This window comes from Nannospalax galili, unplaced genomic scaffold (genome assembly GCF_000622305.1).
Source record: "Nannospalax galili isolate Female #2095 unplaced genomic scaffold, S.galili_v1.0 scaffold161, whole genome shotgun sequence".
NCBI classification, from domain to species: domain Eukaryota; kingdom Metazoa; phylum Chordata; class Mammalia; order Rodentia; family Spalacidae; genus Nannospalax; species Nannospalax galili.
This window is the reverse complement of record NW_008348586.1, coordinates 3,882,280-3,909,199: the sequence shown is the minus strand read 5'-3', so window position 1 is coordinate 3,909,199 and position 26,920 is coordinate 3,882,280. Positions and strand designations below refer to the sequence as shown.

The 26,920-nt window shown below is 48.4% G+C and overlaps 1 protein-coding gene across 2 annotated transcripts in view; it reads right to left on the bottom strand.

Moving 5' to 3' along the window:
* The window catches only part of Neurl1 (neuralized E3 ubiquitin protein ligase 1), a 93,631-nt gene that overhangs the window by 28,109 nt on the left and 38,602 nt on the right, over positions 1–26,920 (bottom strand). The window contains exon 1 of one of the 2 annotated variants that reach the window (XM_008845690.3): positions 8,839–9,089. The exons of the other annotated variant lie outside the window; for it this stretch is intronic. Within the exon in view, the coding sequence (XP_008843912.1) occupies positions 8,839–8,872 (34 nt within the window). The 5' untranslated portion in view covers positions 8,873–9,089. Of the gene's footprint in view, positions 1–8,838; positions 9,090–26,920 lie in introns of those variants that run through there. 2 annotated transcript variants of the gene reach the window in all.

Below are 26,920 nucleotides of genomic sequence, written 5' to 3'. Positions count from 1 at the left end.
AGGCTGGCCTCAAACTCACAAAGATCCACCTGCCTCTGCCTCCCAAGTGCTGGGATTAAAGGCATGCACCACCACGCCCGGCGACATTGAGTTCTTTATAAAAGGAATCTCTTGGTGCTGGAGAAATGGCTCAGGGGTTGAGAATGCTTACTGCTCTTGCAAAGGACCTGAGTTTAGTTCCCAACACCCACTTCAGGAGACTCACAACCAACTATAACTCCCATTTCAGGGGGATCTGATGCCTCTGGCCTCCTTGGGCACTTGTACTCATGTGTAAGCTCCCCCCCCACATATATACATAATTAAATTTAAAATGTATAGATAAAAAAAGAGGAGGAAGGCTCATCAAAGCTGCCTTGCTCAGTTCTCCAGGCCACTGTAAGGACTAGTGAGGCATTGATATAAAACAACTTTGAAAAAAATTTTTAAATATTTTATTCATTATTTTTATTTTACGTGTATGAGTATATTGCCTGCATGTGTATAAGTGTACCAGTACACAATGCCCATGGAGGTCAGAAGAGGGCATTGGATTCCCATAGAACTGGAGTTACAGATGGTTGTTAGCTGCCACGTGGGTGCTGGGAATCAAACCCAGGTCCTCTGCAAAAGCAGCCAGTGCTCTTAATCATTGAGCAATCTCTCCAGCCCCAATTTTGCTAATTTTAACATCTGACTCCAACATAAGGCTTTTTTTGTTGTTGCTGTTGTTGTTTACAGGCGACAGGGATGACTGTCCAGCTGGGCACAAGCAGAAGTGACTTCCTTGAAGATTTCTACTTCCTCTGACTGCTCTTACCTCCAGGCATGGTTCACCCCACTTCTCTGTTTCAAACCTTTCCTTTCCCCTGCCCGCCATGCACCTGCCCTTTTCTTGCTCATCCGGCCTACCTCAAGCTCTTCCAGAAGTCTCTCTGACTTCCAGGCAACTTTAAGTGCCCTGCTATGGACTTCTAGGGACCTATGAACCCCCAAGCGGAGTACCCCTCACCAAACAGGACTTTGCAAGTCTGGGTGGCCCCTGTGGCTTCTGCTGTGCACACTGCCTCCCTTCCACTCTTCTTCACTCAGTGGTTCTGGGTGTAACCATCCCCCCCCCCCCCCCCCCCCCCCGCCAAGAGCTGAGAAAAGAGTCTCTCAAATCACTCTGCCTTCTGCAGAGCAACTTCCTGGCTAAGAACGGCTTCAGGGTTCACTGTCTGTCCCACTGAAGGACTGGGAACCTCCTAAGGGCAGGCCATCATCCTGTTCAATGTCCAGCTCAGAGTACACAGCAGGTGCTCAAGTAAAGCCTTTAAAGGAACTGCCAGTGTGTGATTCTCCCTCTGAGAACCCACTTTGTGTGTTGCCATTTCTGGTGACCAGTGGAGACAGCAGAAAAATGAAGGGAAACACTTCTTTTCCTGACCAGTGCCAAGATTCCACACTACATACCTACAAGGCTCAAGAACCTTCAACAGCCCCACAACTTGCTGGTAGGAGAAAAGGGAAAGCCAGGCGATCCATGAGGGTTGATCCTTACATATCAGTTCTGTGCTACATTCCCTTCCTATCCAACCTGTCGCTGCCTCCTGAGCACTGCAAGGTGTGTATCTGTGGGAGGTACCTCTACTGACCTTGGCCCAAGAGGACCTCCATCCACCACTTCCTGCCCTTCCCCTTCAGTGTGGACTTTTAGAATAGAAGATGGCTGCAATAATGAAATATCACTCTGCGCTGGATAGTTTTAGTTGTCAACTTGACACACCTGGGTAGCGGGAGCCTCAACTGGGGAATTGCCTCCATTGGACTGGTCTGTGGCCATGTCTGTGGGGCATCTTCTTGATTATTGAGTGATGTGGAAGGGCCCAGCCCACCCACTGTGGATGGTGCCACTCCTGGGCAGGTGGGCCTGTGTTGTATAAGAAAAGAGGTTGAGCATGGGCCAGGGGAGCAAGCCAGTAAGCAGCAGTCCTCCATGTCCTGTGCTCCAGCTCCTGCCTCCAGGTTCCTGCCCTGAGTTCCTACCTTGGGCTCCCTGATGAACTGTGAACCGGGAGATATAAGCTAAATAAACCCTTTCCTCCCCAAGGAAAGGGGAGGTATTGGTCAGAGTGTTTTGTCATAGCAATGGAGAAACAAACTAGAACAGAAATTGGTACCAGAGAGATGGGCATTGCTGTGACAGACCTGACCTTGGTGTTTTTAGGAGGATTGTGGAAGCATTCAGAACTTGAGGCTGGGAAAGTCATTATTTAATGCTTAGAATTTGTTGCTGTGGAGCTTGGAACAGTTATGCTGAAGGAGTTGAAGACAATGAAGGTCTGGCTTATAAAGCTTCAAAGGGAAGCAGAGGCTATCAGGGCTGTTTGTGGAACAGTTTGAATTGAGAATCTATGGCTTCTCATCAGCTGGGGCTGAAGAATCAGCTGTGATTAAGAAGAGACCAGAACCACTGAAGTGAAAACTTTGCTTTACTGGGACAACTGATGCTGGTTAGCTGGGGCTGAAAAATCAGCTGTAACAAAAGACCAGCACCACTGTGGCAAAATCTTCTGGGAAGTATTTCCTCAGGGTCAGCACAGAAGCTATGGTCCATAGGGGACCCAAGCCTCCATCTCAAGCTGGAAGCAGGATTTGATAATGTGTAAGAGTCTCCTGCATATTTCTGGTATTGAAAGTGTGAAGGGATCACAGAGAGTAGCTGAGGCTTGGCACTCTGAGAGACCAGGAAAGGCCATTGGTGAAAGTACAACCTCAGTTTCAGTGGAGACTCAAGCTTTTTGGAGATGTCAGGACCATGAAACGACCACCAAGGGCAGCAGCAGATGTGGAATGGAGCTGACCTGGGTCTGTGAGATGAGTTGTGTATGTTATGGATGGTAGAGTCAGCCAAAAGATTGTGAGTGAATCCCAGATTTTTTGCCTTGAGCTACTTTGCTGGACTTAGGTTTTGCTTAGGTGTGCCCAATTCTTCCTTTTTGAAAAAAGACAGTACTTGTTTTGGATTTTACAGGAGCCCATTTAAGAGACTTTTAAAAGAAACTATGGACTTTTTTTCCCTCAAATATAACTCATTTTTTTAATTTATTGATTTTTTTGTGTATTTCATACAGAACATCCCAAACAATCTTATTCATCTATATATCTGAATTCCAAATGGCACCCTCTCATAGCCTCCCCCAACCCCCCACTGGAGCCCATATACTCTGTCATCTGTGTTACTGTCCACTGTGTTGTCAGTGCCCCCAGCCATTCCCCAGTGCTTGTCCCTCTGCTGAATCTAGTCAGCCTATCTAGAGTTCCTTGTTTTAGGAAGATCAGCTGTTCCTCATCTAGCAACAATCAGTTGCCAATATTCCTTTAGATAAGATTGAGGAGACTATGGACTTTTAAGTGTTTAGATTTTTTAAGGACCGTGGGACTTTTAAGCTGTACTGTCTTATGTTGTGATATTGTTACCATCGTATCTTGGGGACAAGAAATGGAAAGGTTGTGGTTTAACAGTGATGTGTTTGTGTATTAAGTTGACAAGGGGTCAATTGTGCTGGATAGCTTTAGTTGTCAACCTGACACACCTGGGTTGAGGAAGCCTCAATGGGTAAATTGCCTCCATTGGAATGGCCTGTGGTCATGTCTGTGGGACATCTTGATTGAGTGATGTAGGAGGGCCCAGCACACCATGGGTGGTGCCACCCCTAGGCAGGGAGGCCTATGTTGTATAAGAAAATAAGTTGAGCATGGGCCAGGGGAACAAGCCAGTAAGCAGAGTTCCTCCATAGCCTGTGCCTCAGCTCCTGCCTCCAGGTTCCTGCCCTGAGTTCCTACCTTGGGCTCCCTGATGAACTGTGACCTGGGACATATAAGCTAAATAAACCCTTTCCTCCCTAAGTTGGTATTGGTCAGAGTATTTTGTCACAGCAATGGAGAAACAAACTAAAACACACTCCCAAGACTGACTTATAGAAAGACTGTCACTTCCATCTTGCTTCTCCCTCTGGTCCCTCTGGAATTATTCCCTCTGGGAAGGCCAGCTACCATGATGTAAGCAGATGTGGGGAGGACCAAGGACTGCCAGTAATCGTGAGTAATCTTGGTGATGGCTCCCCTCCAGGAAAGCCTTCGGATGAGGCTGCAGTCCCAGCCAACTGATTGCAACCTTAGACCCCCAGTGAAAGTATGCCAGGATTCCAGACCACAGACACTGTGAGATGCTTAAACATTTACAGTTCTAAGCACAAAAGTATGGGGGTAATTTGTTATGCAGCAACAAACAATACCATATTGACAGTCCTGTTTCATAGATAAGGGATCAGGCTCTGAGAACTAATGACTTGCCAAGGTCACATAGCTGAGCTCTGAACTCAGCCTGTCATACTACAGAGGCTCCTCACTTGGCCCCAGCAAGCCAGTCAGCCTGCTCAGCCCCTCTCCTGCCTTCCACTCTACCAGAGCTGATCTCTCGTGAGCTCTCAGTCCTGTACACTCTTGCTGTTATGACTCCTATCATCTGGCCAGCACCTCCATCATCTCCCCAGAACACTTGGCCATGTATACAGCAGGTCTTGAGTATGTACAGGACCCAGGACGATGTGGTAAGGAAAGGAGTGTGGCTGGAAATGGCAAAATCGCCATAGACAAATCATCTCCAAGCTGAGCCTCCTGTCCTCTCACACTCGCTCATGGTGACATCTCATTCTAATGTTCCTGACAGCCAGATGTGCAGCAGTTGTACCTCTCATATTCTCACCTGGGAGGACTAATCCTTCTCTTCTCCTTCCTGTTCTACCTCAAGGTTCCACAAGGGACTTTCCAGATGACTCAGCCTGCTGTCACTGGCCCTGTCCTCCCAAGGCCACCCCAAAGCCAGGCCTCGGACAACAAAGGAAGGCATGGCTCACATCAGTCCCTGCCCTACACAATGTCACCCTCAGTCCCCCTTATACAGATCCATACCCACTTGCACACACAAAAATGACCACTTCCCTCTTGGTTACTAGAGAAAGAGAAAGGAGTCCATGAGGGTTGATTCTCTCCTGTCTACCAGTCCCTACATCAGAGGTCCATCATATCCAGCCTGCCCCATGCTCCCTTCCTGAAAGGTGGGTATAGGCACCTCTACCTTGGCCCTGGTAACCCCTATCCATCTACCATACTTCATGCCTTACATGTGCCCTTCCCTTCCAGTATGGGCTGGACCCAACTATTCACTTTCAGGCAGCTGGTGGGCATGCAAAACTACAGACATGAACACCCAGAGAACGTTATCCTGAGGGTCTAGCAGGACTGAGGGTGTCAGGGCAGCTGGGTACATGCAGGCAAGCACAATATGGACCCTCCATGAAACCTTCACAGATGCTCACTCCGTGTGCCATGGTATGTTGCCCACAGAACCCCACATCAGCCATCTTGATCTTTATGTCAACTCTGTGAGCAGACCTTACCACCCCAATCCCTGGGCAGACTTAGGCAGATGAAAAGCAGGCCATCAGGTGCCAGCCAACAAAAATGGCGCAGCACCTAGCTCTCTCCCAGGACACTGCCTCCCCTTCCATCTACAGCTTGCCTGGCCTCATCACCCAACTACCCAGCTCAGCCTCATCTCTTCTCGGTTCCCTAACACTTCCACATCCACTTCAACTCCAACTCAGGCCTGTGCCCTGCACTCCTCTCTTTCTCTACTGACCAAGCCCCTTGCTGGTGCCAACTGAAGGCTGAGTTATGCAGGATTAGCCTGCTACTGAGCCTCCCTGAGCCTGCAGGCTCAAGTGGCTCCCCAGATCACCTACCTCTGAGCTCTGGAAGCTCACCTCTGCCTAAATCCTCCACCCCCACAGCTCCTCTGTGTTAATCTCAGGACACATAAGGCCATGGGAGGCCTCTGCCCCTGCTGCAGCTCTGAGGATTAAGGGACCCAAGAAGGAAACATGAGGAGTCAGTCCAATGAGACAAGGCCACATGTCCTATGGACCTTGTCTATGAGACACTAGCTTTGTAACCTTAGCTAGCCATTTCCCATTTTCCCTGTCATCCTCCTTCTGTGACAAGGAGTGGGGACTAATCTTTCAGGTCCCTGAACCCTAGCATCCGCTAATGCTTAATTATGTGTAGTCTAAAGACCAAGCTAGAGGTGACCTACCTATCTCTCAAGGGAGGGGTTTATTCTCTGACTTGGGGGAACACGGAAGGAAGATGGAAGAGGAAGTGAGGGGAAGAGGAAAGAAAGGAGGGAGGGGAGGCCTCCCAGCGTCCTGCTGCCTCCATGTTGGACTTGCTGCTCCCCAAACCCTAACAGTCTGCCCCTCTCACTCAGACTGACAGAAGGAACAGCTCTGGAAACCTGCCCAGGGGAGGAAATCAAGCATGTAACTGCAGATACCATTTCCCAAGTGGGAATTCATTCCACCCTGACAGGCTGCTCCAAGAAGAGCTGGGCTCCTCTTTACCAACCTACCACACACATACATACAGAGACATGTCACCAACACAGAGTGCACCACCCATGTGGCTGTTCATATGAAGGACACTACACAATCCCCTCTATTCACACAGGCACACAAATACTCAAAACACAGCTATGCAATCTGTAGACACCAAAAACACAGACACAAAAAACATGATCTCATGCATATGCAGTAGATAAAACCCTTCACAGAGAGCAGGTCAGCCCCTGCCACCTCCCCTCACTCAGTGTTATCCAACAATCCAAAATCTTTGGGCTTGAAATAACCCAAAAGCCCAAGATCACAATGAAAATGCAATCAAGAGCCATCTGACTGTCTTTTAGGTGCCCAAGGGACACATACGGGGTAAGAGCACCCCTAGGAAGCAGCCAGAGTCTACGTTCTGCTCCCCTTCCAGAAGGAGACAGAACCAGAGTCACAGGCAGCCAGTATACAGGACAGGCAGGCACACATGGGTATGGATGTATGAGGACATATAGGCAGGGTTTCACTAGGTGCTGTTAGACACAGACACACCACTACTCATATGCTGTCAGTTGCAGCAGTGGCCAGAGTCGTCTTAGGAGAAGCCTGATTTGGCATGGGGAAAGGGTACAGTCATTGGGGCATTTGGTTAGCACTCACCTACCACAACCCAGCATGCAATCTTCACAGTAACCACATGAGAGCTGCTATTGTTAGCCCCATTGACAGATGAGAAAACTGAGATACAGCCGGGCCCTGTCCTCATCACAACTCATGTCATCATGAGCTCAGCAGGTCTTGGGCCCATGTGTTCCTGTGGAGCCTATGTTCCAAGGGAGCTGGAGGACAGTAGCCACGTTCTCCAAGGGCCTGTCTTGCCCATGCCTCAAGCCTGCCCAGGTCTGACCCCAGTGGAAAATGTCAGCTGGTTCCAGACCCTCTGCCAACAGGCCCTGCTGACCAGTGAGCTCTGGTCACAAGCAGGGAAGTCAGGCCCAGGTCTCAGGCCAAGGCCCAGGTCCCTGACACTGTCCCAGCTGACTCCAGATTATGTGTCTTCCAGGGCCTTCCATCTGTCAACTTGGCCCTCCAGGCCCAGGACAAAATTCATTTCCTTTGGAAACAATCAATGCTTTGCATTTCCTATATCTTTCCAAACCTTTCCTTTTTTTTTTTAAACTAGTGAGATTTTTAAAAAATATTTTATTTATTATTTTATGTGTATGAGTGTATTGCCTGCATGTATGTGAGTGCACCTGTGTCGTGCAATGCCTCAGAGGTCAGAAGAGGGCTTCAGATTCCCCTGGAACTGGAGTTAAGGATGGTTCATAGCCACCATGTGGGTGCTGGGAATCAAACCCGGGTCCTCTGCAAGAGCAGTTAGTGCTCTTAACCGCTGAGCCATCTCTCCAGCCCCACACCTTTCCTTTTTAAATTAGAAATTACTGTCCCAATATCCAGCACCTGGAAGGGGCAGCCACCTGGTCACCAGGCCCAGCTGTGGCTTTAGAGTGACTCCTGCCACTGCCCTCCTTTCTGCCTGGGCCTCTCCCAGGCCCCTGAGTGTCCAGTAGACTCAGCAGATGGAGGCTATTCACCTCCTACTGTCCTGCTTTGCAGGACGGTGTGGTAAGGTGGAGGACGCCCCCTGGCATTGGCCCATCTGTAGAGGGGCTCAGTCCCTGTTCCCAGGAAGGCTTCCCCTTTTGGGTCTGCTGCCACATCAGCCATGTTGCTCCCAAGACCACAAGCACAAGAGTCTGGCAGTCAAGAAGACCGAAGTCCAAGCAAGCAGGAGCCCAGCAAACTGTAAGTCAACCAGCCCTTCTCCCTCCTACTCCTCCACCTCCCTGCTTTGTGGGTCTGTCAGAAGTTCCTTAACCTCTTCTGCAGAGTGCACAGTTGGAGAACCAGGTCAGGATCTGTGGGGGCTGTAATTAGCACACCTGTGTGCTTAAGCACAAGCCGGCCCGGGTACACACCCGCAGATACCTTCAACACATACTCACAATCACAGTCGCACACAGGGTATCCACACATTTCTCTCTGACCCCCTCCAGAGCCCACCATCAGCAGTTCCCCCAGTTGTCTAAATGTGATCTGCCCCATGCCCAAGGAGAGGTAGGCTAGGGATACCCAGGAAAGACCTCACTCTCATCCTACTTGGAGACTGTTCCATACCCCCATAAGAGGACAAGGCCACTTTGCTGTGAGACTCAGCTGTTTGACCTTCCAGCTTTCCCCAGACCTCCTTGCATCCCCAACCACAGTGTCAATCACCCAAAAGCACCCCATACACAGCCTCAGAACCCACCAAGAAGTGACAAGGCAGAGAGATGACTAAACCCGCTGTTTCAGTGCCCCTCCACTTCAGGCTCCAAGGTGGTCCCCAGGCTGTGGATGGACCCCCAGACATCAACTGGGGCCTTACCGTGGAGGGTGCTCCGTGTGATCTGTCCCCCCATCTCAGGCTGCGGGCAGCTTAGCCACCTCCGTTTGGCCGGCCAGCCTCGTCACCGCGCAGCCCTGGCCGCCAGCTCCCCTCCTCCTCCCCCGTCCTCCTCCTTGGCCAGCCGGCATGGCAGGGCTGAGTGGCCCCTCCTGCACCCCCACGTGCTCCCTCCCGCATGCACACGCCCGCCCCGACAGCCGGCCACACACACGCACGCACGCACACCCCCTGGTTATGCTTGCTGCCTCCCAGCTCCCACCCACTGGGAGCCTCCCCCACCTCTGAGCTGGTACAGGCGATGGGATCTGTCATGTTTATTTACATAAGGAGGAGGAGACTGGAAGCTTCCTGAAATAGCTAAGCTCCAGAAAGCACTGGAGATGCCCCAGCTGAACACACACCACACACAGACATGCACACACACACACACACGCACATATACTATCTCCTGAATGTGGTCATACAGACACACACACACACACACACACACACACACACCCCTTCGTAATTGCCCAGGCCAACAGCCACTGATTCTTCAGGGGCCATCACACATCACACTCCATGCAGATAAGGGGTAAAGTTAAGGTGGATGGGAGCAAAATCGACTCTATCCCTGCTCTCAGGGGGTCCACAGTCACACTAGGGAGCTTAGGAGCAAAGAGCCCATGCCACTTCAGTCTTCTTTCATAAACTGTTACAATCATTTTGCAAGGATTCATGGAGTCGCCCCAGGCTGACCTATGAGGCTATATCACTGCTATGGTCAACAGGTACCACTAGTATGCTCTCCAAGGCCAGAAGACTGAGGCAGAGAGAGCTAAGTCATCTAGAAGGTAGCAGGCCTGGGGTGCAGACCTAGGTAGTTTGGTGCCATAATCAAGGCTTTTACCCCATGCCAACTATCCCTTTAACCACATGCATGTACACACATCTGCACAGCCACACAGACCAGCACTGTATGTCTGTATCATGCCGCATCCCCACAGACACACACTCACATACATTAAGCACTGCCATTTGGGCCATTTAGCCACCTCCTGCCCTGCAGACACATGATAGCTGCACAACTCACTACACACATTCTACAGACTCACACCACTTCTGGAAGAATCTTAAAGCACCTAACCTGGCACCCTAAACCTGGGGAAAAATAAGTTGCAGATAGAGGGGACAAGTAAGGCTGGGAAGGCAGACTCGCTAACCCTAAGGAAACCCAAATTACCCTCAAGATAGCAGAACCATGCACTGAGGGTTCACAGCTCATGGAGTGCTGTGTGCTCTAGCTGATCGTTATTTTGGGAAGCAGGATCTATTATTATACCCATTTTACAGAAAACAAGGTAGATGTTCTGAGAGGCTGAAGGACTTGCCTGAGGATCCCCAGCATGTCAGAGTAGAGCCCAGGTCTATGAGACAATCTTGCTGTTCATCCCACTCTCCTCAGAACAGAGTCCTCTTCCTTCCCAGGACAAGAGGACACATCCCACCTCCCAGGTCTCAGGGGGACAAATCTGTGTTCCCAGGGGAAGATGTGAGTGGAAGAGCAGGAGCAGGGGCTGGAGAAGAGCCAGGGGGAAAAGCTGAGGGTGGGGGGTACTCTATATCCAATAGGATCCAGGTAGGGGACTTCTCCATAGCCAGTGGAACCCAGGCATGGGACTGCTCCATATCCAATAGAACACAGGTGTGGGCACTGTGAGGCACTTGACTGACCCTGAGACTACAGCTCAGCTCAGGACACTACTGCTGCCTGCACCATCCATACACACCAACAGTCAGAGTATGGGGGAAGGACAGAATACAAGACACTGGAACCCAACTGGAGTCAGCAGCCAGAGGACTGGGCAGGCCCTGGGTGGGAGTGCCCAAAGATGTGACTCTGAATTCTATGCAAGGCAGCACCTTTGCTGACACATTTACTCATGGCTACATCTAGTCATGTATACACAACACACATATACAGATACACATACACACACACACACACATATATATATTATATATATATATATATATACACATACTCTCTCAGGCCCTTCTGTTAGGGGAAGATGGCCGAGGCATCTGACCACTCCTTCACGGTCATCATAATTACAGGACGTGGAGTTTGGTTACACACAAGCTTGGTTACACACACAAACTTGCTCCATCTTCTAGATAAGCCCAGGAGATGGGCTTTGCTTTATACCCATTTTACAGATGAAACTATGGCAAAAAAAGGAGCTATTGTAGAGGCTGTTCCTGTGGCAGTGGTGTCAGCCTCTTACCCTGCCCGCTTTTTTATTGCATGTGTATGTATGTGTGCATGTGTGTTCACATGTGTATGGGCACATGAGTGTGTGCAGGTATACATGTCTATATGTGCATGTAGAGACCCACAATTGACACTGAGTATCTTCTTCAATCGCTCGCCACTTTTTTTTTATTGAGACAAGGTCTTTCAGTTGGACCCAGAGCTCACTGATCAGCTAGTCTAGCTACCAGCTTGCTACAAGGATCCTGTCTATGCGTCCTGACTTCTGGGATTACAGGTGGCCACCAAACCTGTCTGGATTTTACATGGGTTCTGGGAATCCAAACTCTGTCTTCATGCTTGCATAGCAAGCACTTTATCCACTGAGCCATCCCCTACCTCCCTGTCTGCCTTTTACATTTTTATTCTTTATTTTATGTATATGAGTGTATTGCCTGCATGTGTGTGAATGCACTACGTTTATGCAATGCCCACAGAGGCCAGAACAGGGCATTGGATCCTCTGGAACTGGAGTTTAGGAGGTTGTTAGCTATCATGTGGATACTAGGAACTGAACCCCTGTCCTCTTCAAGAGCCATAAGTGCTCTTAACCTCTGAGTCATCTTTCCAGCCCCTCCAACTCACCCCCTGCTGCCTGCCTTTTAATACACCTGGTTGGACCTTGACTTCCCAACCTCTTCCACCTGGCAGCCTGGTCTTCCCATGACTCAGAACCCCAACAACAGTCTCCCTATCACACTGGCTCCTGCCTCCTCCCGACTGGGAATGCTCCCTTCCAGCCCACCCAAAGCTGTGAAAACCTCTTCCAGGAGGTTTGTCTGGGAATGTTATGCCCCATTCTTGGAGCATATCTCTCCCCTGAGCCCCAGAGCTATGCCTCTCCTAACCTTTATCTTATTCTGTCCTACACAGAATCAGCAATGGCCTATCCAAGGCCTAGTCTGTATGTCCCAGCTTTTCCTGGATGCAGGTTAACAACTTAATTCAGGGGCTGGAGAGATGGCTCAGTAGTTAAGAGTACTGGCTGCTCTTGCAGAAAGACCCAGGTTTGATTCCCAGCACCCACATGATGGCTAACAACCATTTGTAACTCCAGTTCCAGGGGATCTGATGCCCTCTTCTGATCTCCACAGGCATTGCATGGCACAATTGCACTTATATACATGCAGGCAAAATACTAACATAAAATAATAAATAAAATATGTATTAATTCAACTGTAAACCTAAAAATTTATAGCCAACTTTGAAAGAGATGCATCTTCACTCTGGAAATTGTTATTGACTATGTCAATGCTGTTGTAATGAAATGCTTCTTCTAATTATGTAGTTATTAAAAAAATAATTTAAAAAAAACAACTTAATTCACCTCAGCCCTTATCAAGCATCTACTACATACCAGAAACTAACCTACACACTGGGGACAAGAGATGCTCCATAACAGGTAGGCCCTGGCTCTTGAGAATCTGGGGGAAACAGACATTTCTCAAGTAGCCACCAACCAAAATACAACATCAACACCCCTAGAAAAGTGTTCTGAAACAAAGGAGCCAGGCTCTAGGAGGCTTGGATAGGTTTTCCTGAAAAAGCAACCAGGAAGGCAAAATCTGCAGGTTCATGTCTACATGCTGTTGAGGTGAGTCAAGGAAGGGAGTGATCCAGAGATTAAGCACATAAGTGCAAATGTTCTGGGGCTGAAGGGATCCCAGCACATTTAAGGAGCAAGGCTGGTATGGACAGACGAGGGTCAGTAAGAATGGCCTAGGGAAATTTGCTGTTGGCAAGCCTACCCAGGCCAGGGAAATGACAGAAGGGCCTCAGGGAGCAGTGAAGAAGAACCAGGCTGTTTCTCTGAGAGCAACAGGGAACCCTGACAGGCTTCATCAGGGAGGCAGCAAGACCAGCCACACATTTCCAAAAGGTCACTCTGCCATCTGGTGTGGGGCATGCATGGGAGGAGACGAGAGGCATCAGGGCAGAAAGCAGTGGCATCCGGCAGGGTCCAGCCAGCACCTGGCCTGCCCTCACTCCCCTTGGGCCTAGCATCATGCCTATAGAGGAGGCACTTAGAAAACAGCTCATGACGGAATAGAAGTCATCGTTTCCAGAAACAGACTTGTGGAGCAATAATCATGAGACAACCCAGCAGGGAGGGACAGGGCAGGTCAGAGCTCAGGGGGCTGAGGAATCTTTCAGTTGGGCAGTGATAAAAATGAAATAGAGGCCAGGTGTGGTGGCACACACCTTAAGTCCAGCACTCAGGAGACGGTGACCAGAAGAACATGAATTTGAGGGTGAGGAAGAAGAGGACAAGGAGGACAAGGAGGAGAACGATGAGGAGGAAGAGGAAGATGAGAAGGAGGAGGAGGAAGAGGAGGAGGAGGATGAGGAAGAGGAGGAGGAGGAAAAAAATGGAGAATTAGATGGCTCCAGGGCCTTCTCAGTGCCACATACCAAAGGGTTTTTTCTACCTGGGTCTTATTTCCCACAACCCACTGCCCTATTTTCAAAACGAAGTGTCAATGCTTTTAGTAGTTCCCCAGAGCAGAGTTTGGGCTCCTGCAGGGAAGGCAGCACCCCTTCTTCAGTCTGGACCTAGAAATGCATCCCTACTAGGTTTTGTTCATTGGAGTGCTACACAAGACTCCATTTAACCAAAGGATTCTGTTACTAAAAGGGATGAGAAAAGCAGCAGCCTATACCATCCATTCATTCGGCAAGCATTCCCTGTGCATCATCATCGATCCACCAGCAAGCAAGACTCAACCCTAAACCCTCAGAAGTCATAGGGCAGGTAGACCAGATCAGGAAACAATGGGATCAGAAAACAATTACAGACCAAGGTATAAGCTATGCTACCATCAAGGAAGGGGTTCTACAGGCCTTGGCTAAGTAGCTCAACATCTCTGCAGCCACGCTTTGCAAAGGCTGTGAAAGAGGAACGAACAGCAACTGGTGGTTTGAGTATGAAACACCCTCCATAGGTGCATGTGTTTGGACATTTGGTCTCCACCTGGGCATATTGTTCTAGAAGGTTGTAGAACCTTTAAGGAGGTGAAGCCTCATTGGAGGAAGTAGAGCCATTGGGAGCAGACCTTAGGGTTTTATAGCCCAGTCCCACTCCCTGTCCACCCTCTGCTTCCTGACTATGGATGCAAATTGTGACCTGCCGCCTTGCCTTCCTACCATAATGGGCTTCCCCCTTGAACTGTAAGCCAAAATAAATCCTTTCTTCATTAAGTTACTTCTTGTCAAGTATTTTGTCTCAGCCACAAGGAGAATAAGAATAACTAATACATAAGTCTGCAGGCAAACCACAGAAGACATAATCGGAGTTTCCGCTAGCTCAACACACACCATGCACTAGGCAGGGGCTAAGGATTTTACACACGTAACCTCAGCCAATTCTATAGCATCCCTTCAGGAGTTCAACTCTGCAGGCTATAAAACTGAGGCTCAAAGAGGTTCTACTGAAGGCAAAAGGAACTGGGCTTCACACTTAGACGCTAAGTGGCAGAGTACAGTCATTTTCCAGTGGTCAGAGGGTGACATCCCAGGGACAAATCCCAAATGAAAGTCAACGAGACTGACAGGCATAAACTGGACATTTCATCTGCATACAGGTAGCACAAATAGGTGCTGGCAACCCCATCTTCGAGAAAAGTCAATCCATCTGGGTGTCAGCAAGGACTGACTACCTTGAGCCTGCAGGGAGGAGTCAGAGCTATGTGTATCCTCAAGGCACCCTGGCCTGATCCAACCCATTCTGAGTTTCAGAAGTTCTCTCAATTCCCTAGAGAGTGGTGACGGCCCTCTGGTCCCATCTTGGGACCCCCCCCTCCCCCGCCAAGATCCCTTGGTTCTCTTTACCATGTAGCTTTCAAGACCCTCCTCTCAGGGAGTCATTTTTCCTCAGGGATGTGGCCATTGGTAGGCTTCTCTAGTGGATGCCCCCAAACTCATATTTGTAGGCAACAGGGAGACCTTGTCTCAAAAAAAACCCCAAAATAATAAATAGTAACAGTAAAATAAAAAATTAAAAGAGTAAAGAATGAATTTTTTTTAATTTTTATTTATTTTTTTTTATTTTATGTGTATTCGTGTATTGCCTGCATGTAAGTAAGTGCATCCATGTCATGCAATGCCCGTGGAGGTCAGAAGAGGCGGTCGGATCCCCTGGAACTGGAGTTGGACAGTTGTTAGCTGCCATGTGGGTGCTGGGATTCCGGTCTTCTGCAAGAACAACCAGTGTTCTTAACCGCTGAGCCATCTCTCCAGCCCCAGTAAAGAATAAATTTAACTCAAAGAATCATAAAGAAAAAAGAGGACCACCCCCCCTTCCACAGCCACCTGGCTGCATCACCCCACCTGGCAGCCTCTCCTTTGGGCACCCCATGGCTTCCATGGCAGGCTGCCCAGTTCAACTCTTTCTTCACCAAGTCCTTTCTCATCCATATTTCCCATAGCCTGGTACCTCCTCCTCAGTCTAATCCTGCCCTGGAAGAGCTGTAAATAAAGGCAGAGCCAGTGGCTGCAGAAGGAAACATTAATTCACCATCAGAAGTACAGGCTTTGAGGGACTGGAGAGATGGCTCAGTGGTAAGAGCACTGACTGCTCTCAGAGAAGACCCAAGTTTGGTTCCTAGCACCCACAAGGTGGCTAACAACCATCCGTAACTCTAGTTCCAGGAGAAATGATGCCTTCTTCTGGTCTCCATGGGCATTGCATGCAAGTGGTACACTTATGTGCAGGCAAAACACTCATACACATAATTTTTAAAATAGAAGTACAGGCTCTGAGTTGCTAAGTGAAAGTGTCCTCTCCAGAGGACATTGGGTTCAGCCCCTGCCTTAAGGCTTGTGGAGGAGTCCTATGCCCATCTTACAGAGGTAGCAAAGGAAGATCAGTAAAGTGTGAAGGTTCTCAAGCTTGTGCAGTGGGTGAGGACATAAACTCGGGATTGATGTCTTCTGGTGTTATGCTTAGTGTGGTAAAGGCACAGAAGGTATAGATAAAATAGAAAAGAAGAAACTGGCTGAAGGAGGGGTGGGTGCCCTGTCTTTTATGAGGCAAGGGAAATGGCTGGCATGTGGAGAGGTCAGAAAGGGGAAGTGGTCTGCTGGGGAGGAGCTCTGAGGCAGTTCCTGGTTGTTACAGTGTTTGTGGGTTTTATTTCCATCAAGAACAAAGGATAATTTGATTGAGCTGATGAGTCACCTGGTATTTAGGGTTTAAGGCTGATCTGCCAGGGCCATCCTCCCTACCCTGACCTGTTAGGCTGAGCATGGAACTGGACAATGGAGAGAAAGGAACCCTATCCCTAAACTTCCTCCAAGCCAAGACCCAGGACAAAAACAGGCTGCTACCAGGAGTCTGAATTAGAGTGATGGAGAGGCAGACACAGGCATACAGACAGGCAAACAGAGACAGACGCTGGGAGAGACTGTATGCTGAGCACTGCAGAGAAATCGGAGCAATGGCGACCAGAGCTTGTCCTCTGGGCTGGCACAGGTGCCCTAGCAGTGACAGCTGCCAGCCACCCGAGATGATGGGAACACAACAGGTGCAGACGAGAGGGTGGAGACCGAAAGGGAATCTGAGAAAACAACCTGGAGCTGGATACCCCTCCCGACTCCTCCCATTTTCAGCAGCCCTTTCTGGGACCCTCTAAGACACAAATACATCTGCTCATGCTCCCCAGTTCCAAGCATCAGAGGGGGCCTGACTAGTCTGGATTAAACAGAGGGTCCACCATCCATGCCAGGCAGAAAGGATCCAAACAAGGAGGCACCCAGGTTTTTATTCTCAGGACAGAGTGTGCCAGCCACAGCCCACACTAACAGATCCCCCAGCTGGAAGCAAACATTTCCCTGTGAAAAGATCTTTATCACTGGCCTGGACGAGTGGATGGATGTCCCCACCCTAAACAGGTGGAGAGTGGGAGCTCTGGTCTTGCAGTCACACAAACCAACTCTGCCATTATGTGACTGGACAAGCCACTGGACTTCTCTGAACCTCCGTGATCCCTCCTCTAACAGGGACATAACATGGCAGAGGTGCTTACCAGGAACAAACAGCACAATGTCTGCAAGGCACGCTGCCTGTCAACTGTCCAGATGTCAGGAATGTAGGTGCAAACTGAAAGAATGATGCCCCAACCAGGGAAAGAAGTGACTTGGGATGCCAAGTGAAAGCACAGACTGTGTTCCTCCAGCCGGAGAGATGGAGAAGCTGCTTTAGCAAGTGCCATCTCCAGTCACATTTACTCAGCCCTGTGTACCCTGCATCAGGCACTGCTCTAAGTTCTACCTGTGTGTTGATGAATACCTGCTATATATGCAAACACCATGTCAGTGGGCTGGGGAACAGCTGGATCAGCTAATTAAGGAGAATAAGCACTGCCCCTTGTCACCTGGTTAGGACTCTTTTTGATCAGAGCAGAATGGATTTTAAACTGGAAGTCAGTCATTGTCCCACTCACAAGAGATAAATCACAACGGTCCGAATTCATAAGATTTGTCACTATAGCATAACCTTGCTGGGGACAGTAAGGAAAGAAAGACAATGAGACATTCATGAGAAGGGGAGAAGCAGCGAGGAAACCCAGAGTGACGTAGGAGATAGGACATATGTGCTGGAACAAGGCAAGCCTCATGCATCAGAGACGCAGAAATGCACTCAACTGATCCCTGCTGGGCCTGCTAGATTATGAGAAAAGCTGGCAGCCTGTGTTGGGAGGACAAAGCCCTCCTCTGTAGGGAGAACCTTCCCCCAGTCCCTCCCTCCCTGCACACACGCACGCGCACACACACACAGTTTCAGATCCTGTAGCTCAGCTAAGGCTCCCAAGGTCCACCCTTTCTAATGCCAGGCCTCTACACGGCTAAAGTCACCTCAAAGTAAGGAGGAGGGAACCTCTGGGCCTCCTGCAGCCCATGTGCCTTCCTCTGAGCTGTTTGTGTCCTCTGGCTCTGTCCTGTTTCCCATCACTCCAAAATCTGGTTCACAGAGCACAGGAAAGCCCAGGGCCAGCTGAGGCAGGCTTCTACTTTGTCCTGTACACTGTGGGCCCTCCCCCTCCAATTTTTACACTCAAACAATGGGCATCAGCAGATACAATAGAGGACCACCCAGGATTGGGCACTCCCAACAGAAGAGATGCCAACAGTCTCCAATACCACTTGCTGCTACCACTTAAGAGTCTGCACCAGGAGCCTCTCAGAACAGGAGGTATTAAGAGTAGAACCTTGAGTGGATCAGATTATCTGGTATCAAATCTCAGGTATCTATTTTCTCTTCTGAAAAAATAAGGCTGAGAATGACAGTACCTATCTGCCAGGGCTATAGGAGGTCCTCAAAGCAGTGTACTCAGAACAACCCGGGAGCCCTAGGAGGTGGTCTAGATGGACCTTCATTCAAGAACTTGACACAAAGGCCCTATCATGTCACCTCACTGATAAGGAAATAGGGGCACAGGGTGGGCCATGGTAGGAGCAGGATTTGAACTCATGTCCATCTTCCCAGAGCATCGCTACCAGCTACTTGAGATGCTTTAGCTCTGTAGCCCCACTGGGTCTTGCTGTCTCCCCATCCCATGGGGGCTCCCCTGAAGGACTTTTATACCCTTAATAGGCTGGGAGGAGTCTTTCCTCATACAAAAATAAAGAAGGACTCAAGACAAGTGAATATCTGTGATGGCTAATCTTAAATTGTCAACTTAATGGGATTTAGAATCACCATGGAAACAAATCTCTGAGCATGTCTGTGAGGGATTTTCTTGATGACATTAATTGAGGTAGGAAGACCCACCCTAAATGTGGGTGATACCATTCCATGGGCTGGGGTGTTGGACTGGATAATAAAGAACACAGGCATTTGTCTCTCTCTCTGATTCCTGACTGTTGACCCAATGTGCCTATCTGCCTCTTGCTCCTGCCGCCACACCTTCCCTGCCCTGATGGATTTACCCCCAGGAACTGTAAGCCAAAATAAACCCTTCCTTTCTTAAGTTGCTTATGTAAGGTATTTTGTCACAGCAACAAGACAAGTAAACTAGAACACAAATCAACTAAGAAAATTGTATCTGCTGCTGGCATCTTGAAACATCTATCATGAGCCCCAGAATGCAAGGACAGCACTGGGAATGCACAACCTCAATGAAGACACTGAGGCTTGGAGACATTGAATACTTCTGCACTAAGCTAGGATTTGGACATGCATCTGCTGACATCAGCGCCCAAGAACTTGACCCCACAGCGTGTCCTCTGTGAATAACAACAGCTCTGAAAAGCTACAAAACCCTGTCACTAAAATCTCACTGTATCTGCAACAGCTGCCTGCCTGTCCCTCTTGACAGATGAGAAAACAGATGAGACAGATGAGAATTGGGGAATTGCCAAAGCCACAAAGTGTCAGAGCTGGGCACCTAACCCCAATTTCTTGCCCAGAGCTTTGCCAACAGCACAAGTACAGCCTCAGAATCGCCGCTTTCAGTTAAATAAGCTGTATGGTGGGAGCACGCAGCAAGGGCACAGGGTGAAGGCCACAGTCTTCGGCTGTGGCATGCCCACATCCATTGTCCTGCCCCACCAGGACACCTAACGCCCATCCACCTGTGCCCCTTCAGGCTTTACCCCAGCTAGGCTCTGGCCCACCTTGTCTTGGAACTTGGGTACAATACACAGTCCAAGGATGGAGTGTGGATCAATGCAGGGACACTAGCTTTCTCCCAGGCCCTGAAGCACAAACCTAAAAATATGCAGGATAACAAGGGGGTAGCATGACCCTGTAAGAAGCAGGGTCTCAGCTTGGCTTCTAAACAGCAACTTCTGTACTTCCGGAGCACATGGGGTCCATCTGCTGTCCATCTCCCAGGAGCTATGACCTAGAGTACAGAGGATCTCAGCCATGCCTGCTGCAGGCCCAAAGGGAGAACTCCAGGCACAGAGACATCTGTGAGTCATGGGGTCCAAGGAACTTCTCAGGAGACCCTAGTGGCTTCATTCCCATTGAGCCCATCAAGGAACTCTGTTTCATACACTACGGCCCTAGTCTTAGGTGACCAAACTTCAGGTGCCTTACACCCCACAACCCTTCAAACAAAGGTTCATAGTCCTTAATGACCTGGGAATCAAGTGCATGTGACTGGCCCAATGTTTCCCCCACCAGCCAAGGCTCAGAAGAGGCCCACCAAAGGTAACTGTCAGGACAGTGATCCTCCTATCCCAAGAAGAACCCCCAAAGGGTGGTTCCCTCTTCCAACATATACTTTCCATTGTTATGCCTTCCTTACCTCAGCAGTCACAGCCCTCAGGCTCCTCCCTCAAGATGCCTGAGGATGACTTAGTTCCTCCTATCCTATCTTCTCTCCTTTCCTGCCTCCAGCTCCAGAGCCCAGAGTTAAGCAAGCCAGACCTGCCACCCAGCCCCTACACTGCAAAGGGTGGACTTTCCAGCCTTACCTTTAGTGGATAAATCCTCTGGGAGGCAGAACTCTGGGGATCCTTGCAGGCACTGAGGCAGGGACAAAATATGGCCAGGGCTTGGATAGGTCTAGAAAGCCCAGCACCAGGGCTTAGGTATTGAGAGACCCAGATAAGGCACCCCTTTCAATGACTCCATGGCTCCTTCTTCCCACAGGGTAGAGCTCCAGGAAGGGTCTTATTGAAGCTCCTGCCTAGGCCTCAGTAACAGACAAATAAGAGCTTGGACCTTTTCCTAGGAAGCCCCGTCTCTCTATACTGCCCCATTGGAAGTTGGAGAGATGGCTCTGCAGTTAAGAGCACTGGCCACTCTTACAAAGGACCTGAGTTCAGATCCCAGCACCCATATGGCAGCTACCAGCCACCCATAATCGCAGTTCCAAAGGATCCAATGTCCTCTTCTGGCCTCCATGGGTTTCTACACACGTAGTACACTTACATACATGCAAGCAAAACATACCACATAAAATAAAAATTAATTAATTAGAGGCTGGGTGTGGTAGTGCACACCTTTAATCCCAGCACTCAGGAGGCAGAGGCAGGAGGATCTCAGTGAGTTCAAGGCCAGCCTGGTCTAAACAATGAGTTCCAGGACGGCTGGAGCTATAAGGAGACCCTGTCTCAAAAAGACCAAAAGAAAAAAAAAAAAATTAGCTAATTAATTAAACTGCCCCATTCCTCCCAGTCTGTTTCTGTTTAGCCAAATCACATCCATTTCAAAGAAAGTTCTTTATTTTCAAGGCCAATTAAGGGAGGTGGGCTTTTTAAATTAGACTTTACTAAGAGGTCCATTTTTACTAGTTCTGATATCACCTGCCACAATTCACTGTGTAACCTTGGGCATCCAATCCCCTCTCAGGGACATAGAACAGAGGCATTGTACTAATTCATCTTTAGGTCTGAACCGCAAGCAGGGGAGGGGAGGCTCATTGGAACTGAGGCAATCAAGGATTTCTGACGAGAGAAGGGTCACAGAGGTTAAGAGCAATTCCTGCTCTTACAGAGGACCTGGGTTCAGTTCCCAGCACCCAGATGACAGCTAACAAGCATCTGTAACTCCAGTTCCTGGGGATGTGATGCCCTCTTCTGGCCTCTGTGGGCACTGCACACATGTGGTACACTTACATGCATGCAGGCAAAACACTCATGCATCTAATATAAAAATAATTAAAAAAAAACTTTTTCATATTTCTGAAGAGCCAGGCCTGGTGGTGCAACCCAGTAATCCCAGCTATTCAGAGGATAAGACAGGAAATAAAATAAGAAAAACGAAAAGCATGGCTAGGGATGTAGTTCATTGGTAGAGCACTTCAGTGCCTTATGGGCAAGAGACCTTAGGTTCAAACCTTAGTACCAAAAAAATTAATTCCTGGAGTATCTAAATCACAGTCATCCAAACCATCATCATCATTTCTACTAAGGTCTAGAGGAAAGCCAAAGATGGGCCAGCATACTCAGGGTTTCATCACTTTCATCACTTTTCAGTCTTTCTGACCCCAAACAGGGTCTCCCAAGGTTCTGTGCCTGGCTTACCGCAGTGGTCCTTGTATCACTTTCAAATCCACCAACTACTCCCATCTTCCAGCTCCTCCTACAGTTCAGGCCACCAACATCATCCTGATTTAGACAATTATTCTGCCCCCTCCTTAGGGCTAACTGGCTGGTCTTTCTGCCTGCCAGAGCCCCTGGTGATTCCACAGGATAAACTTGATCCCTTTGGGAGCATTCAGTACTCCCTGAACTGGCCTCAACCCATAAGTTTGGCCTCACTTTCAACTATTCCATTTATATGAGTCACGAATGTCCTAAAGCAAGGCCACATCTCAAAGGTCTGTGACTCTGAACACTGTCCGTCTACCTAGTACACCCTTCCCCACACTGGTCACTCCAAACCTCCTACCTTACCTTCATCCCACCATTCTGAGATCATCCTAAAGCCTCAAGGCAGAAGTAGCTATCCAAGGTAGAGTTCCATATCCAAGGCAGGCCCCAGCCCTTTGTTCACACAGAGACAATAAGTAGACACCCTTCCCCATACTGGGAGAAACCTGGGTGCCCAGTATCTAACATGGTGATACTCCGTTAGTGCTACAAGAATATTTAATGCAGGAGGGAAGAAAAGAAAAAAAAGGGAAGAAGAGAGGCTAGGGCTGACAGCTCATGGTCCTGGCTTTGACTTGTCTGTCTCTTGTCTAGCCTCCACGCTGTAGTCTAGCATTCACCCTCTTATCCTCCATTCCTATTGTGGCCATTGTGAACTCAATGAGACACAAAGGTGACAGATTATTTGGCCTACTGCCTGTCAGTCCAAGGAGTGCCTCCCCCTCATCATTCCCTTGATACTTTCATAGGCCCAGCCTGTGCTCCCTTACAATGATCCAAAAGCTAAGCATCCAGATATGCCCTTGCACACTGAGGATGCGGAAGGCACAGCCTTATCTGACCATCTTTCCTGCAGGCAGCAGAGGAGTCTCCTCCACCCAGTCCACTGCAGGACCACAAGGAGGAAACACTGAATGCCTTGCACCAAGCTCTTTCCCAGGTTCTCCTGATTAAAGCAGGAGTGGGAAGAGAACCTCCAGCTCGTTTGCATAAACCATTTATAGCATATCATTCAAACCCACGCCTTCCAAGAAGAAGAAAGCCCAGTGATTGCTTATGGCTTCCCAGTCTGCTGCTTTTCTCTTCTCTTCCTTGGTTTAATGACAGGAACTGAGTTCAAGAAAAATCTTTCTCCTGATTGTTCCTGGCAAGAAGGGAGCTGAATGAGGGGCTAAGAAGCTGTCCCTCAGGTGTCAGTGACCTACAGAGCAGAAAGCCTGCCTGCATCTTTGGGCTCATTCAGTCTTCCCAGGAACTGCAGGAGATAGCCATAGTCAGTGATTTGTCCAAGTCACACTTGTCAGCAAGACTCTGATGAACCTGGTGGCTGACTCTCCAGCATCTGTCCTGGTTCAAGATGGCACAGATGAGCCACCCTGGCTGCACATCACCTAAGGAACTGGCATCCATATCTCATTCAGACCAATGAATGGAGAAGCTCTGAGGTAGAGTCCAGGCAGAGGAAGATTTGGAAGGTTGTTTGTTTTTGTGGGACTGAGGATTGAACCCAGAACCTAGTACATTGCTTGACAAAAGCTCTACCACTAAGCTATATCCCTAGCCCTTGGTTTTGGGAGACAGGAACTCAGTATGTAGCCCAGGATGGTACTTTACTCACTATGTAGCCCAAGATGGCCTTAAACTCAAAATCCTCTTGCCTCAGCCCATATCCCTGCCCCTGAGTGCTGGGATTACAAGCAAGTGCCAACATACCTGGTGGTGACAGGGTTTGTTTCTAAAGCTGTCCAGATGGTTTTCATGTTGCCTTCACTGGCTCAGTTTGGTCACATGGTTCTATTCCCCTTACCAGGGACTGGGTAGAGAATGGCCAAGCGGCCATTGAGGCATCTAGAGAGGGAAGATTGCTGGGACAATACCTCCCCCCAACCTCCTTGCTCTTCAGAAGGAAGTATCAGAGACATCACCCACCTTCTTCCAGATACTGTGTGTCTACTGTGGCACATCACTACCAGACTAGAAGGAGACCTTTCCATGGATGCAAAGCCCTGGCTCACCTAAAACCCACCCACCCCAAATGTCTTGTTTGTGACAGGAACTCTTGCTGGTGAAGCCAGCCCAGGGCAGGGTTTGTTATCTGCAACAGACAGGCTGAGATAACATTAGAGAGTCTAGAATATATAAAGAACTTTCAAAAATCAACAATAAGAAAACAATCCAGGGGCTGGAGAGACGGCTCAGCAGTTAAAAACACTGGTTGTTCTTGCAGAAGATCTGGGTTCAAATCCCTTTAGGAGCTGGGGAGATGGCTCAGCGGTTAAGAACCACTGGTTGTTCCTGCAGAAGGCCCAGGTTCGAATCTCAGCACCCACAGAGCAGCTAACAACTCTCTGTAACTCCAGTTCCAGGGGATCCAACAGCCTCTTCTGACCTCCTGGGGCACTGCACGACACAGGTGCACTTACCTACATGCAGGCAATACATACATATACATAAAATAAAAATAAATAAGTAAATAAATAAAAAGAAAACAATCCAATAAAATATAATGGGTAAAAATTTAAACAAACACTTCACCAAATTTCACATTAGACAGCATTTTAAAAAGCCCAGGAAAAAAATGTTCAATATGACTCATCATTAGGGAAATACAAATTAAAACTATAATGAGATACCTACACATCTATTGGAATGGCCAAAAATAATAAGTGTTGGTGAAGATATGCAGAAATCAGAATGCTCGGACTCTCACACACTGCTGGTGAAAATATAAAACCATATAACCATTTTGGAAAGCATTCGGGCATTTATTTAAAAGTTAAACACTCAGGGCTGGAGAAATAGCTCAGAGGATAAAAGCACTTGCCATAGCAAGCCAGGCATGGTAGCACACGCCTTTAATCCTGGCTCTTGGGAGGCAGAGGCAAGCAGGTCTCTGTAAGGTCAAGGCCAGCCTGGTCTACATAGTGAGTTCCAGGCCAGTTGGGGCTACAGGAAGACCCTGTCTCAAAAGAAAAAAAAAAAAAAAAGAGCACTTACCATGCAAGCCTGAGCACCTACATCCAATCCCTGAAACACACAGTAGAAGAAAAGAACCAACTCCCAGAAGTTGTTCTCTGACCTTCACGTGCATACCATGGTACATGTGCCTGCACACACACACACATACACACACACACACACACACACACACACACAGCAATAAATGAAAAAAAATCAAGTTAAACAAGGCCAGTGAGGTTGCTCAGCAGGTAAAAGAGCTTGTCACCAAGCCTGAAGACCTGAGTCCAATCCCCAGGACCCAAATGGTAGAAGGAGAGAATCAATTCCTGCAAGTTGTCCTCTGAGCTCTATGTGAGCACTGGAGCATACATGTGGGTACGTGTACAAAAATATTTTTTTAATTTTAAAGTGAAGCATATTCAGTTGGTAAAGTGCTTGCCTAGCATGTGTAAAGCCCTGGGTTCAATTTCTAGCACAGCATAAATCAGTTGTGGTGGTACACACCTGGAATCCCAGCATTCAGGAGGTAGAAACAGGAGGATCAATTTAAGGTCTGTGGTTAGTGAGATAGCTTAACAGGTCAAGGTCCTTGCTGCTCAAAACCTAGTTCTGGAACCCATATAAAAGAGGAAAGAGGGAACAAGCTCCACATACATGGCATGACACATATGCTCCCCCCATCATGCACACAAACACAATAATTACATTTTTTAGAAGAAGTTCAAGGTTATTCTCAGCTACATAGCAAGTTTGAGGCCAGTCTGAAATATATGAAGTCCTGTGACCAACAAGAAAAATTAAATAGGCACTTGCCAAATGCAACTAAGTTATTCTACCATTAAGTCTTTACCCAAGGGAATGGGACAAACATGCCCACACACAGGCCTGAAATGCAAGTACTCTTTCAGTAACTTCATAATAGCTCTATATTGAAAACTACCCAAATGTCCATGAACAGATGAACAGATAGATAAATTCTACAACATCCATTCCATGGATTATCACTCAATGATAAACGGCAATATGCTATTAATGTACAGCCCAGTTTTTTTTCAAATATTTTATTACTTTTATTCTATGTGTATGAGTGTGTTGCCTGCATGCATGTAAATGCACCTGTATCATGCAATGCCAGTGGAGGTCAGAACAAGGTGTTGGATCCCCTGGAACTGGAGTTATGGTCAGTTATTAGCCACCAAGTGGGTGCTTGGAATTGAACTCAGGTCTTCTGCAAGAGCAGACAGTGCTCTTAACTAACCACTGAGCCATCTCTCCAGCCCACAACCCAGCTTTTTTAAAAAATGTATTTTTTAAAGTGTGTGTTTAGCTTGCTTGCATGTAAGTGCACCTGTGCATGCAATGGCCACAGAGGCCAGAAAAGGGTGTCAGATTCCCTGGGACTGAAGCTATAGATGGTTGTTAGCTGCCATGTGGGTGCAGAGAATTGAATTCAGGTCCTCTGCAAGAGCAGCCAGTGCTCTTAACTACTGAGTCATTTAAATGAATCTCAAGAAAAAAAGGTACTGGCTGGAAGAAACCAGAGGGAAAAAGAAAACATCCTATTAGATTCCATTTATATCTAACTCTAAAAATGCCAACAAACTATAGTGACAGGAAGCAAATCGTTATTTGAGTATGGGGGTGGGGAGCAGGAAGGACAGAGTGTCAGAAGTAGTAGGAAAGGGGAATCCCTAAGGGAACAAGGAAACTTCTGAGCGTGACAGAGATGTCCCCTAACTTGAGGGTGATGATGATTCCACAGGG